The sequence below is a fragment of the Rousettus aegyptiacus genome, unplaced genomic scaffold, assembly GCF_014176215.1.
Source record: "Rousettus aegyptiacus isolate mRouAeg1 unplaced genomic scaffold, mRouAeg1.p scaffold_m13_p_12, whole genome shotgun sequence".
Lineage (NCBI taxonomy): Eukaryota > Metazoa > Chordata > Mammalia > Chiroptera > Pteropodidae > Rousettus > Rousettus aegyptiacus.
In genome coordinates, this window is record NW_023416287.1 from 44,962,135 (window position 1) to 44,983,430 (window position 21,296).

At 39.1% G+C, this 21,296-nt stretch overlaps 2 protein-coding genes across 20 annotated transcripts in view; one reads left to right on the top strand and one right to left on the bottom strand.

The window, feature by feature from the left end:
• The window catches only part of FAM210A (family with sequence similarity 210 member A), a 29,309-nt gene extending 25,759 nt beyond the window's left edge, over nt 1–3,550 (top strand). For all 4 annotated transcript variants that reach the window (XM_036229818.1, XM_036229817.1, XM_016119908.2 and 1 more), the window contains one exon: nt 1,212–3,550. In XM_036229818.1, the coding sequence (XP_036085711.1) occupies nt 1,212–1,445 (234 nt within the window). In that variant the 3' untranslated portion in view covers nt 1,446–3,550. The remainder of the gene's footprint in view (nt 1–1,211) is intronic.
• A 3,164-nt stretch (nt 3,551–6,714) lies between these two features.
• The window catches only part of LDLRAD4 (low density lipoprotein receptor class A domain containing 4), a 432,201-nt gene continuing 417,619 nt past the window's right edge, over nt 6,715–21,296 (bottom strand). For all 16 annotated transcript variants that reach the window (XM_016119839.2, XM_016119832.2, XM_016119838.2 and 13 more), the window contains 2 exons: nt 20,343–20,396; nt 6,715–18,978 (listed from right to left, as the gene is read on the bottom strand). In XM_016119839.2, coding sequence (XP_015975325.1) covers nt 18,481–18,978; nt 20,343–20,396 — 552 coding nt within the window. In that variant the 3' untranslated portion in view covers nt 6,715–18,480. The remainder of the gene's footprint in view (nt 18,979–20,342; nt 20,397–21,296) is intronic.

Genomic DNA, 21,296 nt, shown 5'->3' on the forward strand with positions numbered 1-21,296 from the left:
TTGAGATCCTATTAGACATGTAGGCAGAAATGAGTAGGTGGTTATATATTACTGAAATCGAGGGAAAAGGCTGAGACTGGAAATCTAAATTTAAGAATCACCCATATATAGATGGCATTACAGACATGAAACTGGACCGGATTGCTGACGGAGGGAGGGAGGTGGAGAAAAGAAGGAGTCCAGGCACTGAATGCTGTCTCACCATGTTCAGAAGTAGGTGTCATGAGGAGGAATCCGCAAGGATCACAGGAATGGGCAGCCTCTGAGATGGAAGGAAACCAGGGAAGTGGGGGCCCTGGCCAAATGGAAGAAGTACACCGAGAAATAGATTGGAAAAACTGTCTTAGATGGTTCTTATTGCTGAGGGGCCTCTATTCTGTGATGAGAGCAGTTTTTATGGAAAGGCAAGGGGTGAAAGCTCAGTTAGAGTAAGTTCAAGAGAAAATGAAGAGGGAAATTAGGGATAGATAGCCATACAGCTCTTTCAGAGAGTTTCGGTATCTGGCACATCTGTTACAATTATGAATTTTTATGCAAAAGCCTCAGAATGTGATAGACTCTCTGCTTTGTGATTCTCTTTGACCATTTTTGTCTACTATTTAGTTTTGGTTCTTAAATCGGGTCAGAATTAAACCTGTTTTGTCTGCAGCACGTGTGCCATGTTACTACATGTTGGCCTTGCAGAGGTTCTGGTTGGGATTCCAGACCCAGGGCAGATTATTACAATGAGGAAAGAGCATAAGGCTTGGAAAAGTCAAAAGAAAGAGATGGGAGATGAAACAGTCAGATTCAGTAGAGAAGAAACATTTGGCTCATGCTTGCCTCTCACCATCTGAAGTAGTTTGGTTCTAGTGTTCTTGATAGTGTCTGTGGGTTGTCAGGGTTTTAAAGACTAGAGACATCCTGTGCACCTTTGTTGCTAGTAGTGGTCCCAAGCCCTCTTTGATTTCCCAGGGGATCCACCCTGCCTGGTTCACTAGCATGCGATCACAAACTTCAGTGCTGCCACTACGAACGCTCTGTAATCCTGGATCAGTGTCCTATTTGTAAAATGAGTGTACAGAAGATGCACACACCCCTTGTTAGGAGGGAGAACCATAGAGGATGTAACTACATTAGCCTTGTGAAGCAGTAAAGTAATTTCATATTGTTTTTGCTTAAAACAGTAGTTATAATCAGGTATCGATCTGCCTGTTTACTTTTTCCTTCAGATTGCGACACCTGCTCGGTACACCGTGACTCTGGGAGGAACCTCCTTCACTGTGAAGTATTTGCGTAGTCGTGGCTACATGTCAACACCACCTCCGGTTAAGGAGTATCTGCAGGACAGGATGGAAGAGACAAAAGAGCTTCTCACAGAGAAGATGGAAGAAACGAAGGACAGACTCACTGAAAAATTACAAGAAACCAAAGAAAAAGTTTCTTTTAAGAAGAAAGTAGAATAGGGTGCCTTATATAACAGGTTATAGACAGTTCTTACATTTTAACTCTTTGGAGAGTGTGGACAGAGATTATATTTTTGGTTAGTTGCCTAAATATATTAGTTCTCTGCAGGTTAAAGAACTAAGATCCTGTTTTAACATTAAATCAGTAGAAAAATCAGTGCTTTTTGAAAAGAAAAAAACCCAATATAAGAATTTCACATCAATAGCAACATTAAGTAGTAGTTAATGTCTTGTAAGTCAGAGCTCTTTTTCAAGGTCTTCAGAGTCATACCTGCTTTATGTTTGTTGCAGTTATAATTGAGGCAGGTGAGGCAGTTGACTCTTTGAATAACTGATGCAGCCTAGACAGAATGCTAACATTGGGGCTTCATTGTTATGTTATTCATTGAGGTTTTAACTATATTCAGTTTTCAACGTGGAGACAAACTGTTATCATCAAAACTGCTTGTGAATAAGAGGCTGTTTAGTGTTTTCATAAAAAGAATATGTAACATACCAGTTAAAATACAGACTTCATTTGAAGAAAATTGAATAAAAATCGGGTCATCTATATGTAAATAACATGGTTATATGTAAATGAAAAAGTTGACCATTTAAAAATGATTTTTACCTGAAGTTTGTCATAATCAGAAATTTTAAAGCAAATATATATGGCCATAGTACTTTTTCACCTAGAACACAAAACTGACTTGTGTTCTCTTTAACTTTTCAGAGGAAAAGTGAAAATATACCTTAAGTTTATTGTTGAAGCCAGATTATCTTAAGCAGTGACTCAAGCTTGTGGTTGTCAAGCAGATACAGATTTGGAAGGATGGAAAATGGCATCAGCTTGTCTTGGAGTTAACTCAGTCTCCCTGCTGTGTGACAGGCCTTTGTCTCCACAAGTAGGCGCTCTTTCCCAATGTCTTTGTTCCAGAGTTAATGTTGATCTCATTATGGAGTAAATTTTCAAATTGTAACTGCTGCTTTCCCCCTTTTATTGAAATATTCTTGCCTGAGCATTTTAGTTGAATTTTTTTTAATATTAAATTATCTGCTCGGAATGAAGTTCAGCCATTGTGAGATATGAAAGCTGCAGATGTAATTGTGTGGGTGTGTTTGAGGATGTCTCTGTTTTCCTTTTGCTTTAATTGCTTTCACTTCAATTCTAACTCTAGAATTGATATTTAGAAGAGGGAATGACCTCTTTCTAGATTGTCCAGATTATCAGGACTGCAAGAACCAATCCAGCAGGAATCATTGCTGTTTCGCAGTTTTGCATTTAGTATGTAATTTAGCCAAATTTAGAGAATAAAGGGAAAAAGTATTTAATTATTATATTGGAACACTTTTTAAATTAATATGCTGTGCTTAGAATCAGTCTTTTTTGGGGGGGGGGGGGTGCGGCACAGAGTAGTGAGGAGACAAGAGCTGTTGCTCTGCCACATGCAGTCTTTATCAGAATGGTATGTTTCCTGATGCAGAGTTGAACATGCAATTTCAAATTGACAGCACATTTTTAAATCTAAACACAACTGGCATGTTTTAGCATGTTTATTAAATAATTTACATTTTTGTAGATTTAAATGCTGAGATATTAACCAATTTTTTTTTTAAACCACTTGAGACTATGCCTATATTTTAAAATTTTATTATATGGAACTCTTCTAAAATAATTTCCTTTCATTCTGCACATTAAACAGGGCATGTTTTCCAATGTGGATAAATTGTGGGTTTTTAGAAGTCACTGATAATCCTGATACTAAAATTTGATTTTCCTGAATATCCACCTTTTATTTAGTCCATTTGAGTTCTGTTACCATCCAGTTTTTATGTTGTGTTTATCCAGTTATAGAAAGTAAGATGCTGATGAGTGCTTTGAAATTCTCTAGTAAAAAGTTCTCCGGAAAAGTGAGTTCTTTTGTCATTATTTGACATCAGAAACATTTCTATCACGTCAAATGCTGTTGCTAGCATATCGTTATCTAGTCTTTAAGGTGAGCTACAAATAGCTTAAAAAGGGACACTTTTAATATGTTGTGTCAAGTGAAATGTCAAGCTATATAGAGAGTAAATACATATAGTTTGCAATATATATATAGTAAACCTCTTTCGTTTACAGTAAACCTTATCCTTTGGATTAATTTGCCGTAACTTCTGCAAGTTAAGAGGCAGAACAGTGCCCCCCCTCCACTCCCCCCACCCCCCACTCCACCCCCGGTCCCCCCTTCCCCGTCCCCCATCCCCCATCTGATCTACATGTCTGTATTTAAATAGGATGTGTTGAATGGTATAAATCGGGAGCTGTGACTGAGATTTAACTTACATAAAGTGGATGAAAAGGGTTTGCTCAGCAAATTAGCAATTGAAAAGAAAAGAATTAGATGAGAGACTTAGTTTATTCATAAATAATAGCAAAGCCAACCTTTTAAAGTACCAGAAAATGTCTTTTACTGAAACCGTTTACATACAGGAAGTGCTGTTTACAGATTTCAACGGAGGAAAAGAATGCATATATTGAGATTACCTTACTCCCACTAGTGAAAATAATAAAATTATGCCTTCAAATATAATCTCCAGTTTATTTGTTGGTGCAGAATCTGTCCCCATTTATATACAAATGAAAGATACTAGATACTTGTAGTCCTTAATGCTCTGGGAAGAAATGGAGCTATTTGCTGTCTTTTTTCAGTGATCTTAGAAGATAATTCCAGGAATTTAAAAGACCTTAATAGTTGGGGCACAAGAAGTGTTTGAAGAAAAGAAACAAGTTGTATATTAGACCCCTCTAGCTTTTTCCTGTGTTCTTTCCACTGGGTTCAGGCCATCTTCAGGATTTCTTAACCAATTCAGACATTATAAACAAGGCCACTGTAGAACATGGTGATGGTTATGAAATGAACAGAAAGTGGTTTGACCAAATGAGGCAGAAAGTGTGAGAGTAACTTTCATGGTATTTTTGAAATATATTTACAAAATGAGATACATTTCTAAATTATTAAAGAATTTCTGAAAAATACTTGTTTTTATGGTAATATAGACATATCCTTTGGCTACAGTTCATTTTTTTAAATGAGGACCTTCATTTCAGATTTTCAAAACTGAGTCTCCATAAGGCCTAAAGTAGGTTAAATGTGACTGGAGTTGGTTGAAAGTATTTTTTAGTATCAAAAGCTTATTGCTTACTTGACTTTATACGTGCCATGGTCTGCAATGCATCAGATTATGTTGGCCTTGTTGCCCAGGTAGCACAGGAGCTTTCATTCAGAGAAATGTGGCCTCTCTGCCACCTTCAAATTTAACCACCTGAACCAGACATCTATAGAACCAGAGGTGGGTACTTTTAATTATTCATTCTGCACATATGAACTTTGTTTAGTCTCTTGGTCCATCTGTATGTTATATAGTATCAAGTTAGTATTAAATGGAATTCCAAAAGATTCTGCATCATGTACCTAAAGGTACAATAGAGTCAAGACTTCATTATCCCCTTAGAGCCTTGAATGGTCTATGTGACCCACTCGTTGCCAGAATTCATTGTCAGCCATGCACTTTTGCTTGGACCTTTGATTCTGGAAAGATCTTTCTTCTGCACTTTGAGCTTAACTTACATTTGAGAAATGCCGAGTCAGGGCAATTGGAGATGTTTTTTCCCTCTGTGAGATTTTTCCTTTGTGACTCGTGTCAAGTTGGCTTATTTTAACTAGACAGAAGTTTTTGATTGTCTTGCTTCTTCAGGGCTAGGCTTTGAAAATTAAGCTATATTCTTCCCTATGCATCATTGACAGTCAACAACAATAATAATTGTAGATTGTAATTATCTTGTGACAATTATCTGGCTGTTTTGATAAGAATGATCTTAGTAGAATGCATCTTGATTTTAGAAACCTTCCAGGCAGAGTATAATGTTAAGCCTCTTCTTTGTTCTGATCACTTCATTGGATAGTCATCGTGGGGAGGTACACAGGCTGCCTAAGTCAGTCTCAGACTATGTAGTTTCTTTTTTCAAATAAGAGTGCTTAAAGAGAATAAGGCCAAATAGAAAACACTTTCATATTGTGTTTTCTCTGGCACAACATGGTCCATAAGAGCAGAAGTCAGGACAGTTAAAAGATGTGCCACATGCTGCCAAAATCAAAACGTATCCTTGTTCTGCCTGAAAGTGAGGATTGCATAGAACCTGTGTTCTTTCATTTTCTTTCTCTGTCCAGCTTTTTCTGTTTTGAATTTTGACCAATTTAAATATTAGAAAACTCTTTGAAGTAAGACCGAAAAAGGCAAGTTAGCACATGAATGTGTTTGACTTTCGGTGCAGTGGCAGGCACACCAATTCCCCTTCTCAGACTAGTGGGCAGGTCCCATTCTTTGTCAGAGTGGACAGCAAATGTGCAGTTGTTCCTTGACTCTTCAAATACATGGTGAAGGTCTGCCTTTTATTCTATTATGATAATGCCATAAAGTTTAAGCATACGACATATAAAATAATGACGATTCTTTATCTTCCCTTGCACCTCTAAGTACCAGAGTTGAGATTCTGGAATGATTGAACCATATTTTGACTATTTGTTTTATTGAATTTGAGTCAATATTTTCTTGGGACACTTAATGTGGTGACTTATTTGTCACTGTTGCTTTACTTTTCTAAGAATAGTGGCTACTTTGTTTGTCTCTTACATTAGGGGTACCAAAAGTGAAGTCTGTGAAATCCTCAAATGCCAATGGCTCTGACTGCCCTTCAGCTCTGTCTGGAGATAGAATTACGAGTTTGGGTTGCTATGGTGCTCCATCAACATGCACTTTTTATTCTCCTATTAAAGATGTGGTAGGTAGTAATTTGCATTCCTCACAGAAATAAGGTCAGAAATAAAGAACAAGTCATAGTTTCCCCCAAAAGCTGAAAATATTATCAAACACTTTAGTCCAGAAACTGAATGTAACTTTCGTTGAGAGAATTTTAAATTCATAGAAATTCTTATTCATAAACTCTAGGCTTTTAGAGATATGATACAGAATTTTGCCTTTAGTGAGTCACTTTAGAATACCAGGGCAATATTTTTAGTTGAAGAAAAAGGCACAGGAGAGCTTAATCTGAAATTTGAATCTCAACTTCCAGTTGAGTATTTTTTCCTCTCATCCAGACACAGATAAAAGCAAGTCCATGCTTGGGGACTTTTGAACTTCTTTGTATTTTTGGAGCTAAAGCCAATTAATATTCCTTGCCCTTTCTTTTCTATTTGTACCTTCCATCTTTTGGCTTTTAACTTCCTAATTTTTCTTTAATTCTGTTAGGTTCTACTGTTTTCATCTTTTTTTTTTTTCTTTAGAATGATAGGAAGATGAGAGTAGCTATTCTGTTATTTATGATTATGAAAAGGAAACATTCATTTATTTCTCATGCTCCAGCTTCCTTTTCCTCTCAGACTGCAAGATGAGGAAGTTTTGCTTGTAGGCCAGTTCAGTTCCAGTGTCTTGTTACTATCTAGGTTGACCTTGGCCAAGTAGTAGCTATTGTCAAACACCCAAATCTATGCTAGAGAACGAGTAATATAAACTTTGGTAATTATATCTAATCTTATGTATCTGTACATGTTTAATATTTTATACATCCAAAGAGGATTTGACCTCAGAAAATACCCCATTGTTCCCTTGGTAAAAAGTGAGTTTGCTTTTTCCTGTTGCTTCTCTGTGGAGGGTCATGATAGCAGTCATGATGTCTGAACCTGTATTTGTGGTACACTCAGACTGGAATTTTTCATTTAGTGGAGCTAATCACTGGAACATCTGAAGCGATCAAAAACTGGCATTTGTGGAAAATTTTCGCACTGAGAAGTTCAGCAGATCCTTGAGTAGGAATTTTGATTTTCACCAAAGGACGGAGGTTGGCTTCTCTGAATCCCATGAAAATGACCAATTAAACCCTGGCGCTTTACATATCGTGTGAGCAGCTCTGCAATACCGTGAAGTGTTATAGAGGAAAGCTGTGTTCTTCATAGTGTCATCTTGTTATGTGGGCTCTATGCAGGGGACAGTTGTCTAATGGACCTGACAGGCTAAAACTTGTGCTGCATTTGCCTTATGTCTCTCTGTCACTCATGTGGGTACCATGCATGCACACTTCACAGATACACAGTGAGGGTGGTGAGAACCAAATATGCTCCTGTTGTGTGGACAGCAGCCGCTCTATCTGAATACAGAGGCCTGGGTGGGTTGCAACATCTTTCCTCCACCTCTCTCCTTTAACCGTGCTTAGGCTGAAACCTTTGCAGAGGGAAAATAGCAAATGGTGAAAGAAATGTCCGTGTTGAGAATTGGAGAATATGTATGTTTAGAGGAGGTTGATGATAAAGCAAAAGATAGTGCTCGTGGATAGTATTCTAGAAGAGAGTGATTGTGCCAATATCAGCAAAGAGAAGTGAAGGACACAGCATAGGTTTTAGTTGTGAAAAGGCAGAGGTACCCTGAAGTACAGGATCCCAGCACTTAGAGCCTGTGATTTATTCAGGGTCTACCTCAGGCCTAAACTGGGGAAGTGAATACTAAGTAACAATGCATGAATCAACATTTTTAACCATTTATTCTCCCTTCAGAATTTCACATTTTATTACTAAGTCTGTAAGAAATATTAACCTTCCCCTCTCCACAGTGTGGTTCATTAACCAAAAATTCTGTATATGACTAGAGTAATGAAGAAAGAAACAAATGTATTTTACTTAAAACCTATGGGAGGGAAGTTTCAGGTCTGGTGATTTACTCATTACCTTGGTGCTGGGTGTTCCAATCCTGTGTGGCACTAATTACTAGAGCATTACAATCGGGGCCCGTTTCTTTCCCTGGCATTTGAAGCTGTAGTGGTTAATATAGAGAGTATTCCAGGGCATGGTGCTATTTACAAGCCTATAGTAATTTGGCAAAATGTTTTTAAAATTAAACCTAGAATATGAAAGTTATAGCAAAGCAATAGCAGCTACCTACTTAGTTGAGGGCCCTGTGTGGCAAGTATATGTCCTTCTCCAGACTGCCCCATCCATGTTCCTGTTGTGTAGGTGACATTTAAAGACAACTGCCCATCAAGGACATTAACATGAGATCAAGCTAATATATGACCCACCTAAGCGTAGGCTCCAAAGTTGGTCTGCCCTTTAACTGTAAATAGGAAATCTCACAGAAGTGGGACAGATGCTATGTCACCTGTGAGCCCCAGGCCAGTGTCCAGCATGACAGAGTCCTTGCTCAGACAGCAGCTCAGGGTGGAGAACAGGTGAGGGGATGCAGTGGCCCACCCCACCACAATGAGAAGAGACTAGAGGTTTGTCCTTAGGTTTCAAAGCATGCTTACTATTTGCTAGTGTAGCCAGAACATTTTGTGATTACAGGTGCCTGGTAACAATAGGAACAGTACAATTGTATAAATGCAAACGGCTTTGTAAACAAGTTATACAAGAGCTACTATATACAACTGTTTGTAAATTTATATAAATGCTTCCTGGTAAGGCCTTTTGAAAGTCTGTATTTCAGTCCCCAATATGCTATGTTCAAATGATTAAAACTAACTCTTACGCTACTGATTTTTTTTTAAAGCAAGAGTGGAAAATAGGGTGAATGAAGTTTGTATTATTAGGGCAAAAGCTGAAATCTGGACAGAAACATGGCATTAAAACAAAGACCTTTATAAATACAAAGTTTTAACTTTTCAGCTGCTATTTTTAAATGTGTGTTTTAATTAGAATCTGAAGCAAGACATCAAAACAGTATAATCAGAGAATTCTAATTATGATGTTCTAAGTAAGAGATACATTACAAACTATTCTTTGCAAGTATCACAGAGAGTCAGAATGTGGTATTTTATTCAAAGGCTCACTGTGGGCTCTGAAAGATCCTGGAGGATTCTTTCAAACATATGCCGTGTGCCTAAATGTACCGCTGAGGGTGCAGAGAGAGGGCAGCCTGACGAATGTGACTCCTAGTTGACTTGCTGAGCAGTCAGCAGCTCTGCTGTTTCACAAACAAGCTAATGAACAGAGTAAGTCAGCCAAAGAGGGCCCAAAGTTGGAGGGGATTGAGGTCCAGTGCAGGCATGTTTCAGCAGCACTGAAATCCAGTGCAGAGCCCCCCATATTCCCAGGTTGGGGAATGAGGAAGCCCAGGAAGAACTGGAGACCATCTTCAGTGAGCGGATGTATTGGGCTCCGTGTATGTCCTGTACTGAGTGTAACCTTAACTGGGTCCAGAACTTTATGTTTCTCTCCCTGGCAAGCAGCACCTGACGCTTTCAAGGAGTGTGGTGTACACTGTTGCAGAGATGGGAGAGCTCCACTCCAGTGCTTGGTCACCATCATTTCACCTCCAGCCTGGACAGATAGTTCCTGTGTACAGTGGTCCCTTCCAGGCACCTGTTGCCTGTGTTTTTCTTCCTCAGGGTTTCTGAAGTATTCAGAGCTTACTCAGTCCACAGCAACAGCACCAGGAAGATAATCCTAAAAGGGCAACCTTCAGCAGCGTACATTGGTGTCCCCACCTCCTATCCTTTAAAGGTACAACCACTGTCATTTCTTGGTGCCAAACTAGTTCCATTTCCTAGAGTAGAAATCAGTGCAAGCAACTTTACTGTCTTCTCTCCCTCCTTGCTCATTTACCTACTTCCTCTTCTGAGAACAGCTCCAGATAAGCTACCTGCATCTAGATCCCTGACTCAGCCTTTGCTTTCAAGGAACCCCATACTAACAGCTACCAGAAAGAACACACTTGGTACAGACTCCTCATGGCAGAGGGGGAGGGAGGGTTTCTCTGCTGTTTCTCTGTTTTGACAAGCAGACCCCAGGGTTTAACCAAATAGAATCATCACAAAGGGATCTCAAGCCCTGAATCCCTTCATTTCCTTTGTACAGAACTTTCTCCATGAGGAAGGTTTACATTAGTCTTAGCTTCACCCAGGGATAGATAGTAAGTTTGGGGAACAGTCTTTAATATTCCTCAAATGATCTATTGACTAAAACTGTAGAATTCCAGAGCACAGTGTGGTTTATCAGTGACTATTTGTTGTCTTAAGGAAAAGAAATCCTTCTCCTACAGCTATTTTCCTTCTGATAGCTTTCTGACTCTACTTCTAAAATATCTTAAAGAAATAAATTCTGAATCTAAAATGGGTGTTATGACTGGAGTTTTTAGTCCATACAATTATGTAAATGGTATCTTTAAGATTTCAGTTTCCAAAGTTCATTTCTAACACATAGAGATGCAAAACAAAGCATTTCCTGCAACGATGCTAAACTCACCTATTCTAGTAGTTTGGTGGACTGTTGGAGATTCTATACATACACAATCGTGTCATCTGTGAATCCATATAGTTATTTAGAACTTAGAGATGATACTATTCTGAGTTCTCAGTGAAAGAAACTTAGAGTCTTTTTGCTACATTATCACAGACTGAAAAGCTCCAATGACAAGGACCTCAACCTCTGAGGGCATCTGTCCTACTGTTGAAAAGTTCTCACTGTTAGAAATCTTGTTCATGCTTTGGGCTGAGCTGACTTTGGTTTCTCTGTGACAGACATCCAGAGTAGACAACTACAAACTTCTCCCCAGGCACCTCCGCTTGGTAAAGCTGTTCTCAGTGGCTTCTCTCATGATAAGACCTGAGGATGATCCCTGAATGTCCTGTAAAGAACACAGAAGTGAAAACGAATCATATATGATCTAACCAAAGTTGTTTATAGCAGAATATAATGATTTCATGAAAAGTCAGAGTGAATAAAAGCTGAATGAAAAGGTTAGCTAGGGGATCACAGAAATGTTTCTTTGAGATGGGCTTTAAAACACATGTAGTTCCACACCCCCACCCCACCCACTCAGCTACCCATTGATGTGCTTTGTTTTTGAAAGATTTGAAAACCAGTAGACACATGTATATCACTGATTATTTTTAATAATTTGGCGCTATGGTTTGACCATAGCATTAAGAACAAGCAGAAAAAGCTGATATTATAACTTTAACAGCACTTAGAGCAGTATCTTTCTTTAAAAGTATTGCAATTACAGACCTTAGGTCTAAGAACTACATCATCATTGTTCAGTTAAAAGAGGCAGATACACAACAGTTGGAAATCTTTTTCTCTATATAACAGAATTATGTTGAAAATTAAGCACAAGTGATGGTTTAAAAAAAAAAGACTTTAATGGCCTCTGATTATCATAGCTCACATGAACAGCTATTAAAAAGTTCAAATACAGTTGAACTTTTTTAGTAGGCTACTTTGTAACAAAAATTAAATTAACTAAATGCTGTAAATAGTAGTGTACATACTTTAAAACAGTTTTAAAGTAGACAAGTATAAATGAGAAAACATGATTTTTGAAAGCCATGAAGTGAAAAGTAGCAATATATTAACAAGCACATTAAAATGAACCAGCATCATTAACAGTAAAGTTTAAGCCTCAATTAGTTCCGTAGAAAGAAAATAATGGTATGGTAACAAATTTTGGTACCTCTGAGTCCAGAACATTCTCAGATAACACCCACACTCAACAGTTCTCCCAAGAGATCAAATATGGAGGAGTGGGAATGTTGTTCCTGACAGTAATGACCCTCCGTTCTTGAATCTAAATCATGGGGGAGCCCCTGCAGGATACAACGGGGCAGGCAGTGGGCCTGGACTGAGTAGAGAACACGAAAATAATCTTTTCATGGCCCCTTTAAAACATAGTAAAAGAAGGGGTTGACTTTTAGTCCATTCAGCAATGAGTTGCATTATAGAAGAATTTTTAGTTTAAGAGTATTTGGTAATAATTTGTTTTCTGGAGGATAAGACTATGAATCTATTGTGATTTTCAAGATCAGAACATACACCACAGAGCAAATAAAAACCATGGAATTTGCTAGAATTAATATCCTCTAGTGACAGAATACAGTGGAAAATTGGATCAGATGGGCAAAATTTCTCGGGCTGCCTTTCTGGACAACACTGGAAAGGATGCTTACACCCATGATTCAATAGTGGTTTTAGTGAACACATTGTTTAGGCTTTTAAAAAAATATTAGAATATTTGAAGATAAATGCAGAGATCACAGTCAGACACTAAAAACTGAGCTGGAAGTAGACGCTGTATAAGAGAGGTGTGACATAGCAGGCTACTGCAAATGTAATTTTTAAGCGCTGGCAAAACCTATTTCATGTTCTGGGTCAAAATCACCATGAGATACCAAAAAGTATGGATATAATGTTCTTCACTCACTGGCTGATAGCTAATTCTCTGCTAATGATAAACTATAACAACATTTTTTTTCAAAGAATGGCATCTTCTCTTAAGTGGATTCATTTTTCCTAAGATATTCTTTCCCTACAATTTCTACCATTATTTCATTGGCTCCACAGCTTTGATTTGTCAAAGAAAAAGGCACAGAAAGACTTGGGACACAAATGCCTCATAAACGCCTCTGTACTGAACAAAGTCCTCTGCAGCAGGCCAATTTACTTACTCTGGATGTAACTTTTGCAATTTTAACAAAATGTGCACTTTCTCTGGGGTCTGACATCTTCATTATTTGACAACATGACATAATGTCTTTTTATAAAGCAAGTTGAAAAATAAAAAATTTTTTTCTGACTATAACACTGGTCCAATTGAGCATTACTAAAGAGATTAAAATAAGAAGCATCTAGTGACAACCAAATATGCTATGGAATTTTTAAAAACAATTTTTCAAAAACTTTTCACAGCAAAGATGCAATTCTCAATTGCTATACATATGCTGGTCATAACTGTGGCTTGCTTGTTCAGACTTCTTTCCCTTGTATTATAATATTGATATTTAATAGGAAAATAAACTACATAGATTTTTATCTGTATGCATCCATTTGCAAATTTCCTTACAAAAGAGGACAAAGCACATAGGCATTCACAAATTCTATGCCATTTCTGTTAAAATTGGTATCTATACATTATATTACAGTATTAACAATTTTGTTCTACCCATTGGGTAGGATATGTGCATAATATATTCAAGTTATATACAGCACCTTACAAATAAAACATAAGAAAAGACAGACACCTGAAGAAGCACCATTGTAAGAGAGGCACAACAAAGGCAGGAGCACAGAGTGCAACAGTGGTGGAAGGTTGGTTCCTATGTCTGCTAAAACCAGAACACGAGACTACTTGGTTGCTTAAAATCTACAGACATGCAGAGTCCTCTGAAGTGATATGGATCCATATAATATGCATGTATCACTGTACAGCTCTAAAGCCTCATCGCAGTGGACAAAAATAAGCACACATGATGAAAGAGAGAAAAGAATAAAAGGAAGACAGTGCTTTCTTAGCAAGGCATCCACTCACACATGACAACTTCCTAATGCAGCCAACCTAGAAAGCAGCAGCAGCAGCAGCAGCAGCAGCAGCAGCAGCAGCAGCAGCAGCAGCAGCAGTAGCAGCAAGTGACTGTCTAACCCTGGCATAAATGATAAACTTGAATTATGCAAAAGACATAGCACTATGGGTAGTAGGTAAAGTAACCTAAGCTGAAATTTTGATTCCCAAAAAATGTAGGATATCACAAGTCAGAAGAGTACTTTCCATTTTCTATCTATATCTTTGATCTCTGGATAGAAGGCTCTGACAGCTGGTAGCTCAGCTTCGTTGGAATCCATAAAAGTTAGGTGCCACAAAGCTGCCTAGACTATCATTTGTGACCTGGAATGAAAAATAAAGTTTCTTAGCCTGTGACTTTGGTGTGTTCCTCACACTGAGGAGGGGAGACTTGCCAGCTATTCACTAAATCGTGTTATTTTACCTAAATTTGCCAAGGAATGGTAATCTAGGCGAACGTAAGCAGCACGGGGGTCTGCGTCCTTGCCCTTCAACTAGGATTGAGGATGTTGGTGGTGAGCGAGGAGGTGGACTTGGGAATACATGTCCCAGTACAAAGGCTCAGTGCCAAGCACGTGTGTATTTCTGTTTTTAGTCACTTAGACAAAATTTAAAAAGTTAACAAAAACCAGGTAGCCTTCCTAGGTTTTTTTTTCCTTCATACACTGCTGAGATTTCAAAATTCTAAGAAAAATGAACAGCATACCAATTAATGTGCAGTTAATGTTGCCCTTCTAAGTAGCAAAGTTCAAGAAGCCAGCACCAGTACAACAAACACAAGATGTGAGGTGGCTCAGTGATGCAGTAGTGCGTGCCGACAGTGGATGGACTTTCTTCTGAGGGACTGGGGCTAGATGGGGACATGGGCCAGTATCTGACAGGCACTACACAGGGACTCTTCATACAAAGGACTTCCTAGAAAAAAGAGCAATTGGATGGAAGATACAGGATCGCCCCTGTCAGGATGCAACTACTGGTTCTGAGAGGAAGGCAGGAATTTGAACGGATTCTTCTAGATCAGAGAAGCTTTCTGAAAGTGCTTGCCTTTCGACACCTTCTCTTTCCTATGAAGATAAAGGTGAAGAAGATCAAGTAGAAGTACTAAGAATTCAAGACATACTCATTCATGTACCACATTCCTATGCTGGTATTAGAAGGCCTCCAGTTTACTGTTGGCATCTATTTCATCTCCCATAAATTTGAGCTAAAATTAGTGGATATATGTATATCCTCACGACAAATCTTTGTAAGTTTTAAATATTGTCTTCCGCTATCTTGAAATTTCTTTTGGCTTATGTGTCCATGTGTATATATAGTACAGGAGGACAAAGGGTATGCTTGTCAAGCTCCTTTAACACTAAATTTTGGTCAGGAACACAACGAATAGATTAACTTTTTAAATACATAATTCGTTTAAGCAAAATCTCTTTTGTACTATGCACTGCTTCAGTGTCTAAAGAACACTAGACTTTCTGGAAAAGCAGATATATGCCTGAAAATTGTGTTCCTTTAAGTGGGACTCAATGTGCCTTGGGTTTAAAACCCTTGGAAGCCCCTGGGACAAGGATGCCTAGAGTATCGGTTCCCATCAACTGTTCTTTTGAAAATGTAAGCCTTGGTTTTAACACTCTATGGAAATAATATACCTATCACTGATTGCCTAAATCATTGCTTTCTGAACTGGGCCCTCAGGCTCAATAAGCACACAGGCTTCTTGTACCTTAGGCCCCACTGTTCAAGCTGCGTCCTAACGATCACTCCTCTTCCCACACCAGGCTAGTGGGGAGGTGATGCAGTATGAACAGGTCAGCCATAACCTTTAAAAGAGCTACTGCTCTAAGTCACCTTTTCCCTGTGTTGAAGGGAAATCGACTATTAATTTGATTTATGCTCTCAACTTTTAAACTAATCCATTACAGAGGCCAAGCCTCAAGACAATTTAAGTCATGGTTTCATATGTCTGTATTTACATAACAATTTAACTTAAAGAGAAATTCTCTAGAGTGGCCAAATGGGAGGAACCTTTCTTTTGAAGGATGATTAAAGTTATTTGAATTAAATAATTGTTTTTGCCAATACTGTGGACATCTACAAATGTTTGTATACTTACAAAATGACTAAGGAATTTACAAGTTACTGACCTTTGTTCATTTTTGCAGCAGGCAGGAATGTTGAGGACTGTAAAACCATTTTGAGTTAGAGCTATACGGTGGGTTCACCTGCTTTACCAAAATTGCAGGCAAGGTTTGGAATGATGGCATCATTAACTAACCTTGTCATTTTGTATCTGAGGGAACATGTGACCAATAATCTACCCTGAATCCCCACCAATGGAGTGCTGACTGGAACAAGTGCTTCTTAATCTTCCCTTGACTGGGAGAGATGAGGCTTCATTTCACAAAGTTTGCCAGCTTTCTTCAAACACAGGCTTGTGATCCAGGAAATGAGCTGACTCATCAGGAGTCTCCAGGGCAGTGAGAAAGGCTGAGTCTCTGGTCCTGAGTCAAGGCTCCCAGGGCTCTGCCCAGTCTTAGAATGCCTATTGCGACCCTCAGCATACACACTTCCAAAGAGAGCCTAGAGTATAAATGACAACTGTTGCTCACCTTTTTTCTCCCAGAGTTTGACTAGTTCTGTAGATGTTACTGGGTGAAATGAATAAATCTATTGAAGATTCCGATCCTCAAAACCCAACCAAAACCAGTGACCTACCAACCAACCAAGAGAAGCAGCAGAAAGGAGTAGAGGGTAGTGGATAGGACCGGCAGTTCAGACCAGTCTTTACAGCTCTCAGCCAACACCTCACTGAGAAATTCACCTTGGAGACCCAGAAACAGAAACGAACACACATGTGCTGATTTGGCATGAAAAATGCAGAGATCGGAGTCACTGAGTCATTATTCCAATTCATTTTGTTATGTACAGAGGCCAAAGGGACCTAACCTGCTCAGAGCAGGCTAGTTGCTACAGAGAAGTCCTCCCATGGTGCGGTATTGGTTGAAATTATTGGCTTGTGCTGTTATAAACCCCAAATGCTTATTTCTGCAAAAGAAAGTTATTTATTTTACATAATTTTTGTAAATATCAGGAACATTAAAACTAAGACTAACAATATTTAAAATGTTTCTAGTTGCATTTTACCTGCATGTTGTGCTTTTTATTCTGTGCTTTGAAAGCCACCCATCCCCCCACCCTCCCATACACACACACCCCTGCCCTGCACCATTTTGTAACTGACCACCCAGTTCTGGCCACCACTGTAAAAGCTGCTGAGTGACCTCCCACAGGAGTTTGGGTTTTGAGCACTGCATTCCTCTGAGAATGCTGCGCCAATACTTTTGAAGTGCAATGGCTTATTATTATGCTCGGCAATGTGGTGTTCTTTTGTCAATTCCAGGGACTTCCTATACATAAAGAACCCACTGCCAGCATCACTCACACCAAGGCCAGGCAGATGCATGGGGAGGGACTGCTGAGAATCTCTCGAACACTGATCAGCCATCCAGGATTGAACTGAACTATCTAGGAAAGGTGAGAGACAATGGGAATACACTGAGAAATCATATATTTCAACAATATTAAAAATAACCACCTTGCATTTTAAATAAGTTATTGCATAAAATAATGTATGTATCTGAGTATATTTCATGCTACAGTGAAAAAAACCTAAACGATTTAAGAAACTGCACTGCTGGAGGATGAGAGCATCACTGCATGATACTGGGTACAAATATGCTTGTGTTGGGTTCCTTTTTCATAAAGTATGTCGCCTAAGACAAGCTGAGTAATTCAACTAGTCAGAAATGCTGGAACTTAGTACTTCCTGTCTTTCATCCAAGAGTCTTCAAATGCTTCAGTGATGCACTGAGTGCTATCTGATGCAAATTCTTAAAATAATAACAACATTCTTGATTTATGTAAGTTAGCATATGTTAGGCTACCTCCCCAAACATCTTCCCTTGCATGATTGTGGGGAACATTCCAGGGTATCCCTTGAGCCCAATAATAATCCACAGGTGAAAAGACAACATACAGAACTTTGTGTAACACAGTTCTCTCATATATATTTGAAACAATTAAGACAGTGCAACTTTTAAAAACACATTATCATAACAACACAAATTAACTCCTTGCATTCATCTAACTTCTCTACTTTATACCTTGGCACAAAAACAGGGATTTTGAATCATATTTTTAAAACAAAATAAAAGTTCCACACCTTGGGAGAAAAAGCAAACTGGCCAATTCTTTCCCATGAGAATATATAATAATGCTTCCTTCTTTATTCAGTTAATTATAAAACAGGTCCTTCTGGCCTCTTTCTCTGCAGTCTCCTTTTATAATTAAATAAATCAAATACCTCTGTGGTTTTTACTTCATTATATCTTCAAAGCACGCCTTTCTCTGTGCTTCCATGACCACCTTTTGCCAAAACCATCCCTTCCCTATGCCTGCCCCCAAACAAACACTGATTACGGTCAGACCAGTCAGACCGAATGGAAGTTTGTATTATCTCAGTCTAGTTTGCATGCAATTCCCCTGAAAGGAATCAGAAACATAGACCACATTTGGACATTTGGTTTTACTCGGTTGTAGCACATAAAACTGAACAACACTGTGCCCAAGAGCAGAGGGGCAATGCGGCCTCCCTCTGTCATCAGTTTCTTTTTCAACTCATGTGCATGTTTTAGGGTCAGACAAGGTTCCCAGGCTTTCTGTCTTTGCCCTGGATGGGTACCAGTCTGCTCCCTCTGTGCCCATTGTTGTGCTGGTGATGGAAGAAAGAGGCTCCTGGGTAGTGGCCCATCACTTCGCTGTACGTTGGGGGTGGCCCCTCCATCCTCCCATTACTGCTGCAGGTGCTGGCGCTTATGCCCGAATTGCTGCTGGGTGGGCATGGGCCACCATTATAAACTGAGATGTCTATCAGATCGCTGTCGAATATGGTCCGGTTGGGTGGGGCCCTTACGGACTCTCGGTTGAGTTCCATCTGCTGTTCAGGGTCCCTGAGCTGCAGCGTACAGGGTCCCTGGTAAGGGGGCGGCTCTTCCCCATCAGACAGGGAGATGGTGGGGGGAAGGTCGATCTCGTGCTGCACGTAGGGGTAGGTGGGCTGGAAGCGGCTGAACCGATCCCTCTGTATAAAGGACGGAGCAGTAAACCTGTCCCTAGAGCGTGGGGCATACATGATCTGCAAGGAAAGGAGGAAAAGCTTGAAAACATTTTTGGCACAATAATGATCACGACCACGATGATATCAAGAAAATTCGTGCTTAGTTTGTGTCGTCACCCATTTGAAAACCTTTTCCGCTAACGAAACAAGAAAAGACTATTCCAGGGTGGTGGGTGAGTGGGGGGATGGGGAGTGGAGTGAGGGTGGGGGGGGGGGAAGGGGTGGAAAGGTAGTTTTCTTATTCCTTATGACTTCGACCACTCACTTTGCCAAACTATAGTTTATCCAAGGAAGTTCAATAGTGGAGAATTGTGGTTAATTAAAAATTTAGGTTTAATGGGAGTGATTGCATATGATATGTATACATTCTCCACTGTTTCACATAGAATAAAATAGTAACTTCCTGAGTGCAGTAAACAGTAACACAGGAGGAAAGGGCTATATAGACAGCCCTCTAATCCTGTCTGCCAGCTGGTTCAGGCCTCAACTCCTTTTCCTATAAAGTAAGTGGACTGGCCTACCTGCTTTCTCCCTGCCTTCCAGCTCTCGCACCTATGATTCAGAGGGGCGGGGAGTGGCTCAGAGTTTTCATTGTAAATGTAAATTATAATTTCACATGATGGTACTTAGAGCAGGTAGGCACTGGGTCAAATTATAAATTATTTATGAGAGCTTATTTCCCTGTCAATTACTTAGAAAAACAGAGAACAAGTGACTTCTTTTTCTTTCTGGTTTCTAAACTTTTCTAGTCATTTCTTTCTAGATAAAAGTTTCCTGTAGTTATTTTTAGTAACTGATGTAAAATATGTTTTGTATTCCAAAGTAAATAGATTTTTTTCCCAAAGTGAATTCTTACATAATCCTCTCATCTATTCCACCATCCATTCTTCTAGAGGAAAGATTATATTTATATATATCTCCATCCATCCATTGATTTCTCCAATACTATATTTTTAACTTTAAGGTAAAAAACTGCTATGTTTAAAGTCATACTATTAAACTTGAAGATGTGGAAATGAATCATGCTATATTTATAAACAGTGCCCACATCTGCCACCCCTCATTATTAGCAGCTATGGGATCATGTTAAGATCGGTGATTCTCAACCTGTTTTTTCGTAAGGAGCTTTAGACTAGCACAAATAATCTCTAGAAGATTGTAGGAAAAAAAACAAAAACAAAAACCCTTTCCTGTCTTTTAAACCAAAATTATAGGTATACACCTTAATTTAAATGTGTTATTTCTTAATCTATGCTGTAATACATTTAACCTTTACACCAAGTTTATTGCAATAGCTTATTTCTCTCATCCCTTCTCCCATGCACATGGGGTTCAGCAACTTCCTCCTGCCACCCACACCCCTCCCTTATCCAACTCCTTACCTCTGAGGCACCTGGCTGAGAACCAGAGCTGTCTGAAGGCCACAGGTGCCCTTCCTGGTGGAGGTGGGGGAGAGATTGCAAGAAAATCGTTAGTTTCATACAGCAGCACCTAAAATCAGGGAACCATATTTCTCCTTGACAGTAGCAGACCTGTTTAAAACAGGGCCCAATGAAGAATTGTTCCTTTTTTATATATATACCAAACATTTAAAAGGATAATTGTGACTAAGTATCATTTAAACTATACACTTTTGTGTTTGAAATACATTCCAAATCATCAAACCATATTCAATCACTACCTAGATTTGGGTAGGGTCTGGATGAATTAAGCTCTTATACAGGGGCCTACCCCATGCAAATGTGGATTACCGCAGCTGGCCTTTCAGCCAAGGCCTTTCTGTGATTTGGCTTCGAGTTAAGCAGCAGCAGTAGCAGCAGCAGCAGAAGAAAATCACTGCCCAGCTACACTGGTTGGCTTTCAAACTGAAAACTGAGTTTCCAAAGCCTGAATGCCCTTCGATCATCTTTTTGTCAATTTATTCTTCATTCTGTGTATCCCCAAGGCAGATGGAACCAAATAGTAGGCATTATTAAGGATCATTTCTAACACCATAAATTTGTTTACAAAGCACTTCAATATGTTACCTCTTTTGAACCTAAATTGTTGGCTACTAGCACAGGTCTGTTGGACTATTAGCGAAAGTCTTGTTATTATGATCAAGATAATAAGGTACTATGTGGGGGGCAAATGTCTGTATTTTTGGATTCCCAGGAATATTTGTACATGACCCTGTGCGATCACTGAGCTTCCTGAGAGCTTAAAGGGCACATAAGTAGATCTGCGAGGTAAAACACCCCGCAGTCTCTTTTGCTCTCTTTTTAGGCCCATATTCTAATACAAATATCCCCTCTGCTGCTAAATAGAGTGTTTGTCCAACACATACAACCTGTTCC